This window comes from Monomorium pharaonis, chromosome 2 (assembly GCF_013373865.1).
Source record: "Monomorium pharaonis isolate MP-MQ-018 chromosome 2, ASM1337386v2, whole genome shotgun sequence".
NCBI lineage: Eukaryota > Metazoa > Arthropoda > Insecta > Hymenoptera > Formicidae > Monomorium > Monomorium pharaonis.
This window is the reverse complement of record NC_050468.1, coordinates 16,689,792-16,709,655: the sequence shown is the minus strand read 5'-3', so window position 1 is coordinate 16,709,655 and position 19,864 is coordinate 16,689,792. Positions and strand designations below refer to the sequence as shown.

Below are 19,864 nucleotides of genomic sequence, written 5' to 3'. Positions count from 1 at the left end.
ATAAATAATAAAAGACATTTCAACTCAAGACTTTATTAAATATTTATTTGATTGTTTATGGTAATAACTGTTGTTAATAACATCGTACTTTTTATGCCTAACGATATTGTTAATGATAAGAAGACAGTCACTGAAGTATCTAATGGACACTTATCACATTTTGTGATTGCTTATATTAAATGACACATAATTTAACTTAAATCCTGTTTTTACGAAGCATAAAAAGTATAATATAAGCATAAAATCATAATTTTCAAGAAAAGCACCTGTGCAAATTCTTCTTCGCCGCTGCTATTGTCTTCGCAATCGGACCTGTTCAGGGCACCGTGTCGGCTACGCTTGGGGTTCATTAGCTGATGACGATTCCTTGTGCGTGACGCGCTCTTTGTTAAACTGTACGGCATGCGTGACGACAGAACACTCTGCCGATGTATTTTAGGCGACACCACTTTGTACAAAATCTGTAACACACGTATCAATAAAAAATTTGTATACAAAACATTTACCAAAAGAAATTATTTGCTTTTCAAAGAAATATTAATTTACAGCATATTATAATGATATATAATATAATATACATAATATAATAATATATTTTATATAAAATAAAATACAATTAAATTTGAAAAATAAGTATTTATGTATTTTATATAATTTCATTTTATGGCGAGATAAACAAAAAAGATATTAATTATTTAATTACTATTTCACTCTTTAAATCGTAATCAGGATGTTCACTGATTTGCAGTGGCATACCTATCACTGAATTCACTGTCTTTCAGTAATTTCCACTTCAGAATTAGTGTGTAGTCACTGAAAGATTAGTGTATATATTTTACTGATTGATAATCAGTAAATGATCATAAGTATATCACTGAAAGTCAGTGTATTTCCACTAATTTTGTTCATTGTATTCACTGATTGTAATTTAGAGAGCAATTAAATGTTTTATATTAAAAGTTTTATATTAATAAATACGTATGTATAAAATATATTAATATATAGTAAAGATTAAAAATGTCCATAGAAGCGCTTTTAAAATATCCTTTGCTATAAAAGTATAAGATTTTGCAAAATACAAATTTTTTTCTTAGGATTAGAAAATGCGATAATAATTATTATAAGAAGACAAATTTAAGTCATTTTTCTAACATAAATCAATATTAAAAATAAATAGATCACAAATGAAGATTTTGGATAAAACTTTTGCTAGCGAATGAATGAATAAAATTCATTTATTCTTCATTGTTTTTTCAATAGCATGTTTTATTCCTTGGCGTGTTCTATGAGATTTTTCTAATTGCAAGACCGACAGGTATTCAACTGGTCGCAAAATCGGTGCGATTAACGCATGAAATAACGTGGTTGAGTAATCCGAGACGTTTTCGAACGATGAAAGTAAAAGTGTGCCTTCTATAATGCGGACCCAACCGACGGATTCAGCGCGCGGCACGGGAAAGAATGATTCCCTGATCTTACATAAGCGGCGATGCAGCTTGCATCAATGATTCTGCCATCGGGCGCTCGCTTATGTAATCGCTATACGCTCGAAATTCAACACGTTTCGCTTTTTAAATTATTTAGCATTAAAATTTGACGCGACTTGTCGCATTGAATTATTTAATATTCATCGATTGTTACTGATGTACATAACTGCGTTTCGGGCTGTGCAGATATTCGTATGTGACGCAACATTGTGAAACTTAAAGTTGTTCGAGCAGTTTCAATATTAAATATCAATACAGAATACGGCATTTGATACAGCTCAGATATAAGCTTTATAATAAAATAGTATTTCAGTGGTATATCCGTTTTTTTAAAGATATTCAAAAATTTTCAGAGTTACTGAGGACATCATAAATCTTTACGTAAGGAAATCTCTGTGTGTTTCGTACAACAGAACTGAAGGTCCAATGAAATGCTCGTTATATGCGTCTCGAGATAAAAGGCTAGCGGACCGATAAACAAATCAGAGTATTCCAAAGATGTGAGTGAGAAGTGCGCGTCATTTAAAAAGTTCGACGTAGAAAAGAAGCATTTTGCATTATGTACAAGAGGGTGGAGAAACGCAGTGGCGCGGAGCCATGCGTCACACAGCAGGAAGATCGATATATCGACGTGAGCCGCGTGAAACAACACGTGGAAACGGCGCATTTGCTCGCAAGAGTAGCATCGGTCCGCTCGCTCGCGCGAATGTGGTTATCGTTGCCTCTGGCGTGCGGGTCACTCACCTGACGACCATCGTACCGAGTCATTAAGGCTGCGCGGCCGGCAGCAGTCGCGAGTCGTGCCGGAAACGACGCGGCGCGCATTTCTTTTGTGTCGGTGATGCTCTCCGGATAGACACGGGATGCATTCGGTTCCCCGCGGCGCATTCCGCCAGTCGCGCGATAGCGATTGCTCCGCGAGGAACGTGGATCTCTTACGTGGATCAAGCTACGATTCATCTTAAGTCCTTTCGTTCAAGGACTTGTTATATGATTTCTAGAAATATTAGATAAGATCTAAAGAATTTGTCTAACTCGATTTGAATCTGCTCAAAGTGAATCAAGTTTGACTCGACGATTTTTGGTCACCGGAAAATTTTTAGTTACAATTTAAATCTATTTATTGTAAAATAATAAATTATTCGTATAATTAATTAATTTTGAGTATAATATTTCAGTCTTAGAGTTATTCAAACTTATACAACGATGGTATTTATATTTTGAAAATTTTTAGGAATTAAAATAAATAATTTATTAACTTAAAAAATTATTTTTGTCGTAAAAAGCAATAAAAGAGAACGTACTTTAGTCAATTCATGGCGTACAGTTTGAGGGTTTTTGTCAATGGCCACACTAATGCAGAGAGCATAGAGCGCTTCTTCGTGTCTTCCAAGCGCCGACAAAGCGATCCCTCTTCTATAATGCCCCTGAAAATAGAAAATAAAAAAATATATATATTATGAAAACTTAAGTTTTTTATTTCTTATAAAAGATTCACATGCTATAATAATTTAATATTTATTTTTGTATATCAGTAATAAGATTTGTAAAATAGTGCATCTACTGCAACATATACATATCCGTTAACTTTTCAATTATAGAAATTATATTTTTTAAATTATTAGATTTTATTTCAATGAGAATCGTTTCAGAGACATATTATTTGAACATATTTGTCATATAAATCTTAATTAGTTCAGTGCGCGTTATATAGAACATTTTACTAAATTAAAGATAAAGAAAATCAGAAATATATTACTGCTAATATAAATCAATACTGGATGTTTGCGAGTATAATTTATTGTTGGAAATTACAATCTCCAATACATGCAAACTGCGTGCCAATAAATTCGTCAATCTTGAAACACAATCCCTAGCTGAAATACGTAATATTATAAATTAAATTGACTAGCAATTTAATATTTTTGATGCTAACAAGCATTTATAAGGTTATTAAATCAAAATATATGTATTTTATTTTACTGAAAGATGTGTTTTGCTATTTGACACTGTGCACCGATTATATGTAGGTTTTAGTTTTGTATTTCCTCACCTTGCCCCAGTCAGGTCGCAATCTAACTGCATGATCAGCGTCCGTGAGAGCGGCTAAAGGCCTATTCAACAGGAGCAAGACGTGAGCCCTGTTGCTAAGGTGGAGCGGGCTATTCGGTGCTGAAACATGAGAAAACAAACTCATAAATGTCTTTGAAATAGCAAACGAGTTCTGTTATGAAATACCTTAAGATTTATTCTGTGGGAAACAAGAAATAATCGAACTAAATTAAATTTATTCTATCCCAATAAAGAAGTTTTAAACGCAGAGGGAATATGTTATCAACGTTGACGAATATCTTCTCATGATTGGTGACTAGTGTTATGATTCACGCATTCCATATGGAACAATGGAGATGCAAAACAGATAATTTGCAAATAAACAAATAATTGCATACTTATATTTGATAACGCAGTAGGCTGTTCTGACAACTTTTATTTATATAGTTACATATTTATGATGTGTTGCAATAATAAAATTACACACTTATATGACATTTAAATCAAACGAGCATTCGAAAGAGCATTGCGTCACTGACGCATACCTCGAATATTTTGCATAAGAATGCGCTTATGGAGACATTGTCATATATAAATTTTAAACAGTCTAAGAATTTTTTTATACGTTTATATTAGCAGTCTAGACTTGTTTGTTTTGTGGAAATTCGTCTCGTGAAAGAGTGCCGTTTATTTGCAGTGAAGCACACATTTCATAGAAATGACAGTAGACGATGCCATCGGCCGATGCAGGCGGCGATGGCGGCGTGGCGGCGCGTTCTGGCATTGTGAGCAATGTCATTGCCTTCGCGGCTAGAATCTCTCGGTCGAAGAAAATTTCCGACGCTCACGTCAATATTGCAAATGCTAAAAGTGGAATCGAGTTTTATACTTGTTTTATACTTCGTGGCAAAATAAAAATTATGAAAAAATGCGCTTTGGGTTTAGATACACTATTACTTCTAGTACCATTTTAAAAGTTTTACTTAAAATTGATATAAAAATTTAAATTATTTATTTTTTCCAAATGTATTTACATCTGTACAAAGTTAAATTTTAAATAACAGCTAAAACTTTTACGCAAAGAAAAGTACAACAAAGAATTGTAAAATTGTAAGAATCAAAGTTCTTTGTTTTCTACGATAAATGTTAAGAGTACAAAATATCAATTTATAAAGAAACTGTACAAAATAATAATTAGATTGTTTTAGATTTATACGTAAAAATAATAAATCTAATATAAAAAAATATGTATAATTTTCACACCAATAAAAATTAAAATAATGAAAGAGAGAAACAGAGAGAGAGAGAGAGAGAGAGAGATGATGGTGATAATGATAATAAAGAATTTTACGAAATTTTTTGTAAAAACATTATTATAAAGAGCCAATCAATTTTTTTAATTACATTTTAATATTAACAGTAAACAAATAATGTCACATTTTGTATCATGTATTTAAAAAATATTTTGTAAACATTTATCTTAAAAAAATATAATATAAATATTCTGTTATAGATATTTTATAAAGCTCTATTCTAATAAATAGTAATGTTACGGGAGCGATTACTGTATGACTTGTAATGTGACAGCGATTCTTGCATAATCGCCTTACTTTATCTATGCGTGAACATCTATCTACGATAAATAAGAAGCAGGACACGCATTAAATACTTATTAGTTATGATATACTTAGAATCACGTTGGATTTGCAACATTGCTTCAAAATAAATCTCTAATAATTGATATACTGAATAAATACAAACAGTAATCCCTATAAGCTGACTTATGTAACTTGTCTTTGAATATTTAAGCAATGAATTAAATTTAAAGATAGGACATAAAGAAACATAATCGCTGTGCGAACATTGTTGTATAAGCTTCTTATTCTTTCTGAAAAATTCCGTTATTGTTGATACATATGTAATTTGTTTAAGTAAATTTATTAGTATTACATTTGCAACGCATGTAATAATAATTAGTATTATTATTAAATTAGTATAAATTAAATTAGTATTATTATGTTTTTAGTTAAACTTAACTTTAAACTAGCGTTAAATGCGGTTTTTCTTTTAAAAAATTAAAAATTTTCAAATTAGACTTATCTAATTAGAATATTTTTAGACATTAAAATAATATTACATATTTTAAAATAAAGTATTTTTTTTAATATTGAATTTGTTTTATAATCCTCCTTAATTGAAAGAATTAATTTTGCGATCGTATAAACTGATAAATGTCAAAATTGCAATTTATACAAAATTACTTTATCTTTTTTCCAAAAACATTACTACTAATACATTAACAATTCTTAAATAATTAATCGAGAAGTATCAAGTCATGCTTCCAATTATGTTGATTATACAAGTACTTATGTGTAATTGAATGAGTGCAAAAAATGTAACTTTCTGCGTCAATGCTAAACTATACGCACAACGGGAATGGAACGTATCAAACAAGTTCATTCATTAGCGCGATCATTCTTCGAATACTGTAAAAAGTGCTCTTCCTGTCTGTTCGATCGAATGTCAAGGTCCGCCTCGGATGATCGATCGCTTGCTCACCGCAGGTAATCGACCCAATCGTTAGAACGCGTACTGCCTAACGATCTCTCAGTTAAATTAAATTTAAATTAGTATTACAAATCCTAATTAATAGCATGACAAGTACTTATTAAATGAATTGAGTTGCTTCTTCCAAAAATATATTCAGCACGGAACGTATTTTTTGTATTTAAACTTCTGATATTTAAAAACGCGATGCAAAGGAACTCAATTTGTGTGAACATTGTATAGTATGCATTTTATTTTTATTTCTAAGAATCTCTTGAAATTCTGAATATTCTTAATTTCTTGCATTCTTCATTATTCATTTTTATTTTTTTCTCTCCAATGAGAAAAATGGAAAAAAATACTGTGCAAAAAGTTTAAAAAAAAGTGCAAAAAGAACAAATCTATTATATGTTACATTAGAATTACACGCGTTACTCATTTAAATTTATTATTAAAATATGGATCATTTTTGATAAAATTCTAAACAAGTTGTTATGTTAACGATTACGTAATCACTTTTTTATCTTTAGTTTATAATATATTAATCACGCAAATACAATCCTCCGTATCTTAAATTTACAAAAACTCGAATAAGTTTGCGTTATTTAAAAGTATAATAATTTTTGAATTGTTAGCATTTTTTACTACAACAGCAGAAATTAACAAAACTTTAGAATTTTTAAACCAAGGCTATCATATCGTTATTCCAAATTATCAAATACAGTTTTGTTGCATCCATGAGATTTCTTAAATTGCATGAAGATGTACTCACGCACATTGAAAGGTTCGATGCCGCGTGCGCAACCAGGCGCGACAGACGGCTGCTGACCTTCGTTTGAAAGAAGACGAGCGGTATTGAACGAGGGAAAAAGAGAAAAGAAGAGAGGGACTGCCAGAGCCGAGTTCGAGAACCGAGTTAACGGAGCGTCATATGGAGTGTATAGTGAAGCGCTCACGTGAAAATCGGAGCAAGAACTGTTGCTGCACATGTTGTCGGGCTTGTGCATTCTCGACATTCCTGAGAATTGGAATCGTGACAGATAGCGTGTCAAGGGATTAAGAATGCTCGGATTGTTTAGCCTTTACGGCTTGTGGCTGACAAATTAATGAGTGTCTTATTATGAAGAAATTTCTCTTTGAATATGCGAAAATTTGACCGAAAAGTCACGAGTCTTTTTGCTCATGAGACTTTCTAAAAATACGAAGTTGCATATTTGGCTACTAAAATGAGATTAAGTCTCCTTTAAAGTAAAGTGTGTTAATGCAAAATTTGTTAAACATTTATATAAAAAAAATCAACATCAAGTTAAATGTGAATTTTTAATCCATATAATATTCATATTCTCTCTTATTTATATAAATGAAATATTACTAATGAAAATGAATAAAATTATCCTAAATCCCTACACCTAATATATTCATATATATCTTTATATATAGAATACAATTAATATTATTTTATTGTAGAAAAGTAATTTAAGATTCAAGATATTTTTAACACATTTTGCGTTCTCCAAGACAAATAAATTCGTCTAGAAATTGATCAATCCCTCTTGGCATAAATCAGTCCGTCCAATCGTCGCCTAGTGTGGTAAAATTTACGCTCAATTTACGAATGTGGAGATATTGCGATGGTCTTCCTCTGGGTTGTATGCGGGGCGCGATGCAACTGCATCCGGCCGGTCGCTGCTGGCCAACCGCAACGAAGGGAGAAGCGAAAGGCGCGGGAAGGGAAAGAATACAGCATTAAACGGCCGCACCGCGAACGCGTCGCGCGGACTGAGCCGCGCTACACTGTGCCGAGCCGCGCTGCGCCGGTGCAGCTGCGACGGTCGACGCATCGTCGTTGCAGCGGAGCAGACGTCACCCATGCCGACGCGGCGCGGCGCGGAACGGTGCAAACAGCCGCGCGTTACGTAAAGGTCGGTCACCCGGCGCATACTACTACTCTATCGCGCCGCCGCGCCGCCACCGCCACCGCCACCGCCACCGCGGCCGCAGCCGCCGTTGTTGCTGGCATCGCATCGCTGATGCTGCCTGCCGCGGGCAATTATCGTCTCCGTTTATACGGGAACGGAAAGGTTGTCTCGATTTAGCGGGACGTCACAGAATAGCCACGGCTAATAACGAAATTTTCAGTGTTGTCGATCGTCTGGAATTACTATTATAGCTTTGCTTTGAAAGTGTGCGTGTGTGCGTGTGTGTGTATGTGTGTATGAGGGAGAGAGAGAGTTCTCTTCAATTAAGCGAGGCTATAATAAAATAATTATAGATACTACAGATACTAGACAATAAGATTTTAATTCATTAGTTTGATTATTGCATTACAAAGATATTATCTTTATTTATAGAAATGAGAAGATTGTATCAACTTCTTTATCCTCTATTTTATGTAGAATGTTATAAATATTTTTTACAATTATAATAATTATTACTATCTTCTTGAATGAAACTGAGAAGATTAGTTGTTATTTTAGTGGTAAGATAGAAGGGTAGAATAATTTTTATTACGTTATAATAATCATTTTGGTGATCGTGGGGTAAGCTCGCGTGATCGTGGCGTGATCGCGCGTGTGCTCTTTGTGCCAAAAATCCAGATTTAAATTCACTCGGAACAGATTTTTAATTAATCACTACTTCTTGAAAGACAATGGCAAACCATTTTTACCAATCACCATGCAGCGTGCATCAAATATGAAAATGATTGTCAGTCATGAAGAACCGACTTGAAAGAAATAATAATATTCTAAAATCTAGAACGTGTAACATTTGCCTTATAAAATTATTATATTTACTAATTAAAATTTATTAAATATTTAAAATGTATAAAAAAACTACCGATACAGTGCAAAGTATAGAATATTCATAATAGGATAGAATTTATTTATGTATTCTGCATTAATAATACGATAATTTGGAATATAATAATATTATTTTTATAACTTTCAAGAAAAAAATTTGGACATACATTTATATATTTATGGTATCATTTATGAACAAAGATATAATTATATATAACAAAGAATAATTATGCCACATAAAAAGAATATCTGTGTAGATATAAAATGTGAACGGGAAGATAATATATTACTTATCCAAGATCCAAAGAAAGATTTTTGCTATCAAAATAATAAAATATTTGTAAATGTATTGTATAACAACAAAATACTAAATATCACTCACACAACCTTCTTATATTAAAGTAAAATGAGAAAAATTATTAAAATGTATTTATTAAATAGTATATGAGCTATTAATTTTACTGCAAACGTTGAAATGTTTTATTTGAGTCATTCAGTAAACACTAATGATTCACTAGTCAGCGAGATGCACAATGTATCAACAGTGTGTGACATCTCGTATCTGTACTCCCCGTGAGAGTTATATAGACTTATATATATCTTGTCTTTCTATTCTGGCAACGATCAATAATGCTCCACGTGTCGTACGTGGTGGAGCGAACATTCGCCGCAATTCCTTCGCACGTCATCTGCCAAATTATTCGTAGAATTTCCTTTGAATCTTCCTTTTTATATCATTTACTTTAAAATTTCTAAATGTTTGATTTTACCATTAAATCAATGTATAATAATTCACGTCTAACCTTTTGTGACAAAAATATAATTCTCATCGATAATTTTTCCTTCTTTTAAAAAAATACGCAGAACAAAAATACAATAGGAATATTTCAAACTCATAAAGAAAATTCGTACGATATATGTATACATATATTAATGGCTTCATTGAATTTCTAAATTGATTGATTAAGTAAATATATTAAAAACTAAATAAATTTGGGAAATACAGGGCTTAATATATATTAAACTAAAAAAAAATATATATACATATATATATTAAATACATAAATAAAACTACATACAAAAAATATAGAGATAAAATTTATACATATAAATTGCAAATATAAAAAAGATGTGAAATAACAAACTATAACTTTTTAATATAATAAAAAAATAGAAATCAAATTTAATAATATTAATATAATTAATTGCACAACTTTAAAATAATAATTATATATAATTTTGTGTGTGTGTGTGTGTGTGTGTGTGTGTGTGTATGTATGTGTATTTTATAAGTATAAATGTATATTTAAGTAATGATAATATATGATGTCATATAACTCTAATACTAATATTATAATATATAAAATGTAAATTCTGTAGAAATTATAACATTATATTGCTAATATCTTAATTTTTTATTTTTATTATTATATTTAAAACTAATTTATTTTTTGACTTTTTGAATAATTCTTAATTCTATATTGGATCAATTATTTTATTAGATTCATAGAAACATATCTCTTTCATTTAATTTCTACTTTTAATTTCACTATTTCTACTTTTTTATAAAAAATAAAAGATTTTTAGAAACAGTTTTATTTGATGAAACAGTTTTGATTTGATTGATACTTATGAAGAGTTTATAGAATTTAATTTGTGACTGCGCTAATTTAAAAGATGTTATAATGGAATTTTTTTTAATGATGTTGAAGCCTCTAAATTCTAATTTTACTAATTTTATTAATTTGATCGCATTTCACACTCAAGATATTACAAGATAAAAATAAATCAAGTAAAATGACAATTTTAAACAATTTTACGAAAATTTAGTTGCCAAAAATAACTTGAGTATTCGATCCAGCGAGTAGTTCCAGTTAAGTTACGTAACAACAAAATGATTCCTGGTGGTATCACGGTGGGTTGTTCGCCAAACTACAATTTAATATATAGGGTGTTCGATAAAAAACTTCATTGAAATTTTGAAAATAAATCAATTAAATGCAATAAATTAGATATAGTTTTCGGGCAATATAAAAGTTTATTGCCAATATCACAAGATATTTAAAATTATAATACATAATATAAAAATTTTATAGGTCACTTTATTTCAACTCTTACATGATTTTATTAGTTGTTCATGTTTTTAGTAAAAAATTGTTTTAAAATTTATTAATTGTTTTCTGAATAAAAACCCAATTATTGAATATTTGCAGATATAAGTATATCAGAGAATTTAATAAGTAATAACGTACATGCTAGCATTACGGAATAATATGGTTTTGTATCTTTTTTAACGCAGCTTTTCTTATTGAAAGTTTGATAATTAAAATTTTTTTCTTATATAAATAATATCTTTATCCCTATAATATTTCATATACACACATTAAAGTATTCTGCATTAAGGAGAATAGGACAGACAAGAAACAGAGTACACAATACACATAGTTGCAACTAAATGAATCTAAGTGGAAAATAGATAAGCAAGCGAAATACATGTAGGAAATCACGATACTACGACCGCGCAATTCCCCGAACGAGAGCATGGAAATCATTGTTTATCGCCGACTGACACGTCTCGCTGGCGTGCCGTGCTCATTGTAAACGGTAATATTATGTAACGATGGTTACACATATATCTATAATAGACGTCGACGACGTATATAATGGACGATACCTAAAGACGTAGACTCGTCCTCGTTAGACGCCTACTGTTTCCTCGATAAATTCGATATCCGTTTTTGTTACAAGCGGTGATTGAAATATGCCGTTAAACAGCTATATTAAGTTGAATAAAAGGATAACTTTGAGAGAAAATATATGTTCAATATTTTAATATTTATAATTGTATGATACAGTTTTTAAAGATGTCACATGATTCTAGAAACAAGTAAACATTACAACTATGATCTATATTCTCTATATAACATAAAACTATATTCAAATGATAAATATTTAGGAATAAATTCGAGATTATTTTGTAATCTTATAATTTAATTGTATGTTTTATTTATATTATGTAATCTCATATTATTAGTTATAATGTTATTTTTAATTTTGTAAAAAAAATTAACATTTTATTTATTTAATTGTCACTTTTATCAATTGTATGTATCGTATGTATATAAATCGTATTATATGTCGTAATTGTATGTATGTCAATTGTTATGTAATGCTTAATAAGTTTATTAATTAATTAGAATCTAATATTATCATTAAACTTATTAAGCATTACATAACAATTGATACATTAATTAATACCTAATAATTAATAAGCTTATTAATTAATTAATACCTAAAATTCTCTACATGTTTATAAATTATTTTTTACTAGTAAACGGCGCAGCCACTTTTGACAAATACTTTGCAATGTGTTGTAACTTTATTAATAGTAGTAGTAGCGCAATGTCCTGTATTTGCATTACGCGAGATTTTCTGTTCCACTTTTGCTAGGTGCAATTACTATAGGAAATTATCTCTGGAAAGTATCTTGACTTTCTCTCAGCTATAGAAAGCACCTCTCGCTCCTCGACATGCGATAGTAATAGTAACCTTCATTCGTGGTTTCGCGCATAGCTGCCTTTTCATGGTCAAGTATCATAGCCGGTGATACTTCCGCTCGATCGAGTTTCCCCACTGTCTTCGACCTACTCTTTTTCAAAGAGTCGGTATGTTCTTATAATTATTTTATTTTTATTTTAAACATTTCGTAATAATAGTTAAATGAGTTACAAAACAATAAGTTTATTAAAAAATTATTAAATAATGCATAGCTAAAAGTATAAGATTCAAAAGTGATCTGATCTTTACGTCTTTATATTTTTGTTAATTTTAAAATTTTGGAAGGCAACAAATTTAATAAATGTATTTATTAAATATACAATTATGTATTGTTTGTGCACAAATAAGATACTAATATAATTAATGTAGGAGATTAAAGAGAGCACTAGTTATTATTTGATAATTGTGATATGATAGAAGCTCATTAAGAGTTTCTAGTCGATAAGATTTCGAGGAAATGCAATACAATTATGCAAATAAACATATTAATATATTAACATCCTGATAAAAAACATGCGTGATATGTGTTCATTGTATAATATTGTATAAATTTATGTATAGTTAAAATTCAAAGTGAGTTTATTTGGTAATACTAGAAATTCCTAAAATTAATCACATAGAATTGTACTAGAATATTGCTGATAAAGTTTCAACTGGTTTTATCGCGCACAAGTTACGTAAAATACTACATTGCTCCATTTAAAAGAAAAAATGTATTTGCAAATTTATTTTAAAATTTCATTTAATTTTATTTTTATAATAATTTTACCTTTTATTATATGTATTTTTTAATAAATAAATAAGTTAAAATTATAAGTTAAAATGATAAGAGCTCATGTAATTTCATGACAACTAAGGTCATTTTATGTAGATTCAATACTAGCGTTATAATTATCGATTCCTATGAAATCTCGATTAATCTTTTATCGACGCGCATCCAAAAAGTTATACCTGCGTAGCTGGTAGTATCGACGGCTCGATACTCAGAATCTACTGATCAATTTCATCGGGATGAGTAGAAGCCGGGAGCGCTGTCTACGATTATGCGTAGCATGTTAGTCCTTATATAACGCTTTTTATTATGTAATTGACAGAAACGCCGACCCTGCGCGCACATACGCGTACGCTGGCGAAAGTCCTGTATTTCCGAAAACATCTTCCGAAATGATTAAAATTTCGATAAGATTCATATAAACTTTTGCATGACAATCAATTTAATGGCTTCTTGATAAAAAAAATCGAAGATTCATTTTAACTACTTATGACCTAAAGACATTTTATAAAACTTTAATTACTACACAAATTTGTATAAAAATAGTTAAGAGTTATTCCATTTTCAGAAACTGCTCTAGTTTATTAATTTTCTTTCATCTAGATGTATTATACTTACAGATTCTAATGTTCCTATTAATGATTAAATTTTATAATGCCCAAGTTACAGATACAAAAATATGAAAATAACTTAACCTTTTTATTGAAAATATATAATGTAAATATAGAGCAAATCAATACTTTTCTGTGACGTAAATAATTAGCATTTGTCTGACGCAATACTTCTCATTTTTCAATTTAATGATATAATGCTTGTATACATTACATAATTGCATTACGTATTATATAATTTACGTGTGTTTCTTTCACATTAAGTTTATAATCAAACTTCTATAATTTTTTTGCTATTTATATGAATTAATAGATATTTTATACAATTTCTAATAACTTATATAAATTTTATTACAAATTTTATACGTAAAATAATATCATCGTTGATTGGAAATCATTTATTTTTGTTAACAATTCTATAAAATTCTTGGATGAACTCTTGTCTTTAGAATTACGAGAGCAAAACGTAATAAATCCAACGGTATAATACTGACACAAATTACATCATATATGTTATATAATACAGTTAAGTATCGTCAAATTGACGTAAAAAAGATTTTATTTTATTAGTGTTTTTTTTAAGTACTTCCCGTTGCTTGTCTTAACCCTGGCGGAAAAAGTTTTACAAAATTCTAAAAAAACTACAAAAATTTACAAAAGTGTTCCAATTCCAGCATTTTTCTTAGAAAAATGCTGGAATTGGAACACTTTTGTAAATTTTTGTAGTTTTTTTAGAATTTTGTAAAACTTTTTCTGTCAGGGAAGAGAGTAAACTTCGTATCGTACGCATCTACCTAGGCGATGTGCTCCTCGTTAGATAATGTAACGATGGCCTAGGTGGCTACGGCTCGGGGCTCTGCGCGCGCGGTGTCAACGTAACCATTTATATAAATCTATCGTTACGCAATCGGTCGGCCGATCTCCACCGTTACGACGTGCGTCCCGATCGCGGTACGGATACTAATGATTTTGTCATGGTATTTGAATATCATATAAGTTATTTAAATATTTCGATAATTGTATTTTGATTGTATCGCGATAATTGTATCGATTACTTCTTATAATAATTCTTTATAACAATAACATTTTCTGTTATTTTTATCGAGACAAAATATGATTACTAAAAATTAATTTTAATCTTAGCAATATATCATTATATTTTAACCTATTTTAAAATTATAAAAATGTTTAATAAAAAAGAAGAAATATTAGATAGCAAAATATTAATAATATCTAATGTTCTTTTATTTATCTAATATTCTAATATAATCTAATATTCTTTCTTATTAAAAAAATTTATAATTATATGTGTATATATATATATATATATATATATAAATGTGTGTGTGTGTGTTAGAGTTCACATCTCTTGTCATTGATATAATGTTTCGATATTTCATCTTACATTCAGTGTAGTAACTCCAGTTAGTTTCTATAAATGCATGAATATTAATACACGTTCTAATTCAGACTGTGAAGAACGAGATAGTTTAAGAACGTGTGGGCGGAATATTACGTCCATATCGGTACTGTAGTCATGTACATATACACGTACGTATTACAGCAGATTGGCTTTATCATACGTATGGATTCACGCCTTCGCAATACGTCGTTCTCGCGTGGCATATAATATAATTCATTTTGTATTACTGAAGGCTTTATTGAAAGGATACTTTTTTTTAATTTTCAACATAGTTATATCTCTATAAGATAATATAAATATATATTATATAATAATATATGATATACAGATATAATTATATATTACCGTGGAATGTTTCAAAATTATTGTCGCGGTTTATTTCATGTATTATTTATTTGGAACTAAATCAACAGAAATGTCTAGAAACGGAATTCATAGACCGATCTTATTCAAGATACATTTTAAGTACGATCTTGAGACATCAGTACTGTTATTTCATTGGTTAAATAAAGTCTTAAGTCTGCTCGTGACTAGACGATTCTTAAACTTAAGATTGGTCTATGATTTCCGTTTTAGATATTGATGTTTTTGAATTAGGAGCAATTGAGGTACTTAAAAAAAATAAACGATGACTTTATTCACATTTATTAAAAAAAGTTATTCAATCGTTTGTTCACGCTTATTTGTTTCACGCCTATGCTTTTAATACAATTTTATTTGAATATATTATTAGATTTATGTTATATATTATATGTTAATACGCGCGTATTATATATATTATATATATATATATATAATTTTATTGTCGAGTTTGTACTTATAATAAATTAAACAATTCTGTATTTAGCTTTAAGGTGCAGACAGACGATTACATTCGATCTGCACGAATGTATGCGAAATCTTAAAAGATAAATAACGAGAAGAACATTTGTTCTGAAAATTGCAAGACACTATTTCCTTTTCTCGAATGCTACGGAAAGGAGGAAATAACGATGTATCCGTCGTGTTGCACTCCGGAGTATGCCTCACCGAAAATAAATCGGAATCCCCGATGGTTCGGAACCGACCGCGACGCGCTGCGTCGCGACGCGACACGACGTCGGCTCATGGCGCATCGCCAGAAGAGCGCAAAGTTTACATAACAGAAGAGTTTGACAGTACGCCGGGCACGTGACCGCGGCCTCTATCTTATCTCAGCAAATACGCCTAGTGCCCGACCGGCCGGCATGCCGCGGCGTGTGCACGTCGCTCTTATTATTCCCTTTTACGTAACTGGCGGTCGCGCGTATCGACCGGCTATCGTAGGTTCTGGGCGTTTCCCGCCAACTTGGACCGCGGTTTCCGTCGCTGATATCCTCGAGCTTCCGGCATCCCGCGGTACGTGTAGGTAATATAATCAACTCCACTAAATCAACCTTTGAAATACATTTTCTATCTACCCTTTATCTTTCAAGTGTGTTAAATTGTTTAAGTGTGTGTGTGTGTGTGTGTGTGTGTGTGTGTGTGTGTGTGTATGTGTGTGTGTGTGTGTGTGTGTGTGAGAGTGACACATGTAAGTGCATCTCTTAATAGAATGCATCTGGTGGCACCTATGATGATGAAGAAAAATTTTCTTTGGCCGTGCAAGTATCGTGCTCACCAACAGTAAGTTTAATCTCAAAATCTTAATTAAATCTGAATAAACTTAAGATAAACCAACTTGTTTCACAAATACATTTTGGTGATAGCCCTATTACTTTTACACGTGACGCTCCATTTTATAAATATATTTTATTTAAAAGTTAAATGTTTTGCAATAAATAAAGCATTAAACTGTTTATTGTATTTTTTAGATCGAGCTATATATAATATTATATTTTAAAAATATAGTCAATAATTTAGTTTTCGTTTTACAGGAAGTATCTAAAATTTTGAGAGATCGGCAATATTCTCGCTAATAAAAGGGATGAGGAGGACGTTATGTAACGTTGATAAAAGTGGTAATTTGGTACGTGGGGAACAGAGCAGTTACGATATGTAGCATACCGTTTTCCTTAACGCATAAGTTATACAACGAGCGCATGTGAAGAAATCACGTGTATAGAAGCAAATGTCATTTGCTGTATGCGATTAAATAGAAGATCTTATCAGTCAGTTCGCGATATGACTTGCACTAGAGTACTTGCTGTCAATTACTGTTTAAAAATGCGGAATTCAGAATTTCTTGACAAGTACAAGCTGGGTTTTTGAAATGCCTGTCTCTCTTATGATATGATTACACTTTAAGTGCAAAAAATATTATCTTTTAAATGTTTACATGGTATACTAAAATGCGCTCACAATGGAATAACTGTTCCGTAGGAAATGTTTTTAATTATTTCTTATTAAGTAACTTTCATGAGTTTATATGATTCCTTGAAATATAAAGCATATATTTTTTATTTGCATTTCATTATAATACTTTTAATCGTATTCATTTATCCTTAATTCAGCTTTTAATTGTCTAAGTTGGATAATTGTTACTTAACCATCTCGCCATATTCTCCATCGTTATATAATGTCTGAAATGTAAAAGATAGGTTGATCCGTATGAAGGTGTGTTGTAATCTGTTGTTTTCGACTGCAAGGCGAAAAAAGGTTTGGAATTTCAGTTCTCTCTGTGGTAATCTATTACGACGTACCAAATAAAGAAGAACGCTAAATGCGTATACAGAAAAAAACGAACCGATGGTGAAAAAAATGAATTGCGTGTTACTGTGACCCAGTTTCCATTTATATTCTGCGAATACTCTTTATTATTAAATATCGGAAGCTTCGATTATGTTCAATCTTTTTTTCACAATGTGTTACATTACATCCAGCCAAACAAAAAAACACCTCACGCGTAAAAAAAATAAAATTTATATCAAAATAAAAATATTTTTAAAAAGTGCTAATGTAATTAAATTAGAAGCAAATAATACGTAATACTATACAACAAGAAAGTATATTTTTAAATATTTGAAATATACTTTTGGAAGATATTTTTGCCTCTGTGCGTTTCGTTATTTTCATTAGTCATCAACATAAGAATTTTTTAAATAAGAATACATAACAATTATTCAAGAAATAAGTTAAAAAAATTTCTTTTTAAAATATTACATAGTTACTTTCAGAGAATATATTTTGTAACAATAATTCTTTACAATTCTCTAAGATGCTTATAATATCGCGTAATTAAATCTGATGATCAAATTAATCTATTATTTCTAGCTTCAGTTTACTTATTGCGTTGCAAGTCAAATCTTATTGGCATGCAGTCTATAAAATTAAAAAATATATTTAAAAATTGATACAAAATTATTATTAGCACCGAAATCTATTTTGACCAAAAAATTACTTTTTATTTTTTTGTGTTCACATATCAGTCTAATATTTAACTTATTGTTCAACAATTATGTTATAAACTGTGCAACACTTATCTAAATGTAGAAAATAACTGATTTTTTAATTTTGTCAATGTACTAATGTAATTAAAAAATAATATATAGTTATATTAACAATCGTTAACGATCGTTCTTTTCGCCAGTAAACAAATAACACAAATGTATTGATTAATCGACCTTTCTGGCCAAATTTATTAGTTAGGTATCACACAACGTTTCAACCCTAGATTTGTGTTATTTGTTGCGATTGTAGATGATGTACTTGGGCACACATCACAAATGATGTACGTGTGTCCTCATTAATTATTGTAATACTTGAGAAGGACCCAAATCTAGGGTCGAAACGTTGTGTGATACCTAATAAATTTGGCCAAAAAGGTCGATTAATCAATACATTTTTGTAATATATAGATAATTAACTCATTTGAGATTATATAATATTAATTAATATTATCAATATTACATTACTTTTATTTAAAAAAAATTATTAGCAATTATAAGTAACAAAATTAATATTACACATACAATTTAAAGCTATATATTAGCTAATAAAGTGCATAATAAGTGATAACATCTATGAAGTAATTAAATTATAATAATCATTATATTGAATAAGCACTAACATATTACGTAAATGACATAAATTAAAATATAAAAATATATAATAGTCTACCATAATAGTAATAATAATAATAATAATAATAATAATAATAATAATAATAATAATATTTGTAAAAGTATAAGAAATTTCTAAATGTAGGCAAATTTTTATTATACATATATTTTTTACTAAGCATCGTCAGATTATTTACACACACATATACATGCACATATATTATAAAAAATAATTTAATAATTTATAAATTTAAATTAATAATTGATATTAATTTAAAAATTAATATTAATGATAAATTAACATAATTATACCCTTTAATTATACATAAGTATTATGTTTATTAATTTTCAACGATCTGTTTCACTTTTTATGCAGTTTTTGTAAAGTTTTAAACCATCAAAATATCAAAAACATGTTAAAAAACATGATTTACTTGGAAAGTAGATGACGCTACTTTTCAATGCGTTATTATCTTCTCAATTAGGGAAAGCTTCCGCTAGATTAAACGATGAATCATGAATTAATGTGCGCGTACGTTTGCAACTCGGCGAATGAGTAAGAACAAATCTCACAATTGTCTTACGTAATTCGCT

The 19,864-nt window shown here is 29.8% G+C and overlaps 1 protein-coding gene across 5 annotated transcripts in view; it reads right to left on the bottom strand.

Moving 5' to 3' along the window:
- The window catches only part of LOC105838141 (LON peptidase N-terminal domain and RING finger protein 1), a 40,824-nt gene that overhangs the window by 5,107 nt on the left and 15,853 nt on the right, over window positions 1-19,864 (bottom strand). The window contains exons 1-5 of one of the 5 annotated variants that reach the window (XM_036282646.1): window positions 7,689-8,003; window positions 6,859-7,104; window positions 3,541-3,659; window positions 2,792-2,914; window positions 267-461 (exon numbers count right to left, since the gene is read on the bottom strand). In XM_036282646.1, coding sequence (XP_036138539.1) covers window positions 267-461; window positions 2,792-2,914; window positions 3,541-3,659; window positions 6,859-7,102 — 681 coding nt within the window. In that variant the 5' untranslated portion in view covers window positions 7,103-7,104; window positions 7,689-8,003. Of the gene's footprint in view, window positions 1-266; window positions 462-2,791; window positions 2,915-3,540; window positions 3,660-6,858; window positions 7,434-7,688; window positions 8,004-19,864 lie in introns of those variants that run through there. The other 4 variants (XM_012683459.3, XM_028194647.2, XM_036282645.1 and 1 more) reach the window with 4 other exon arrangements.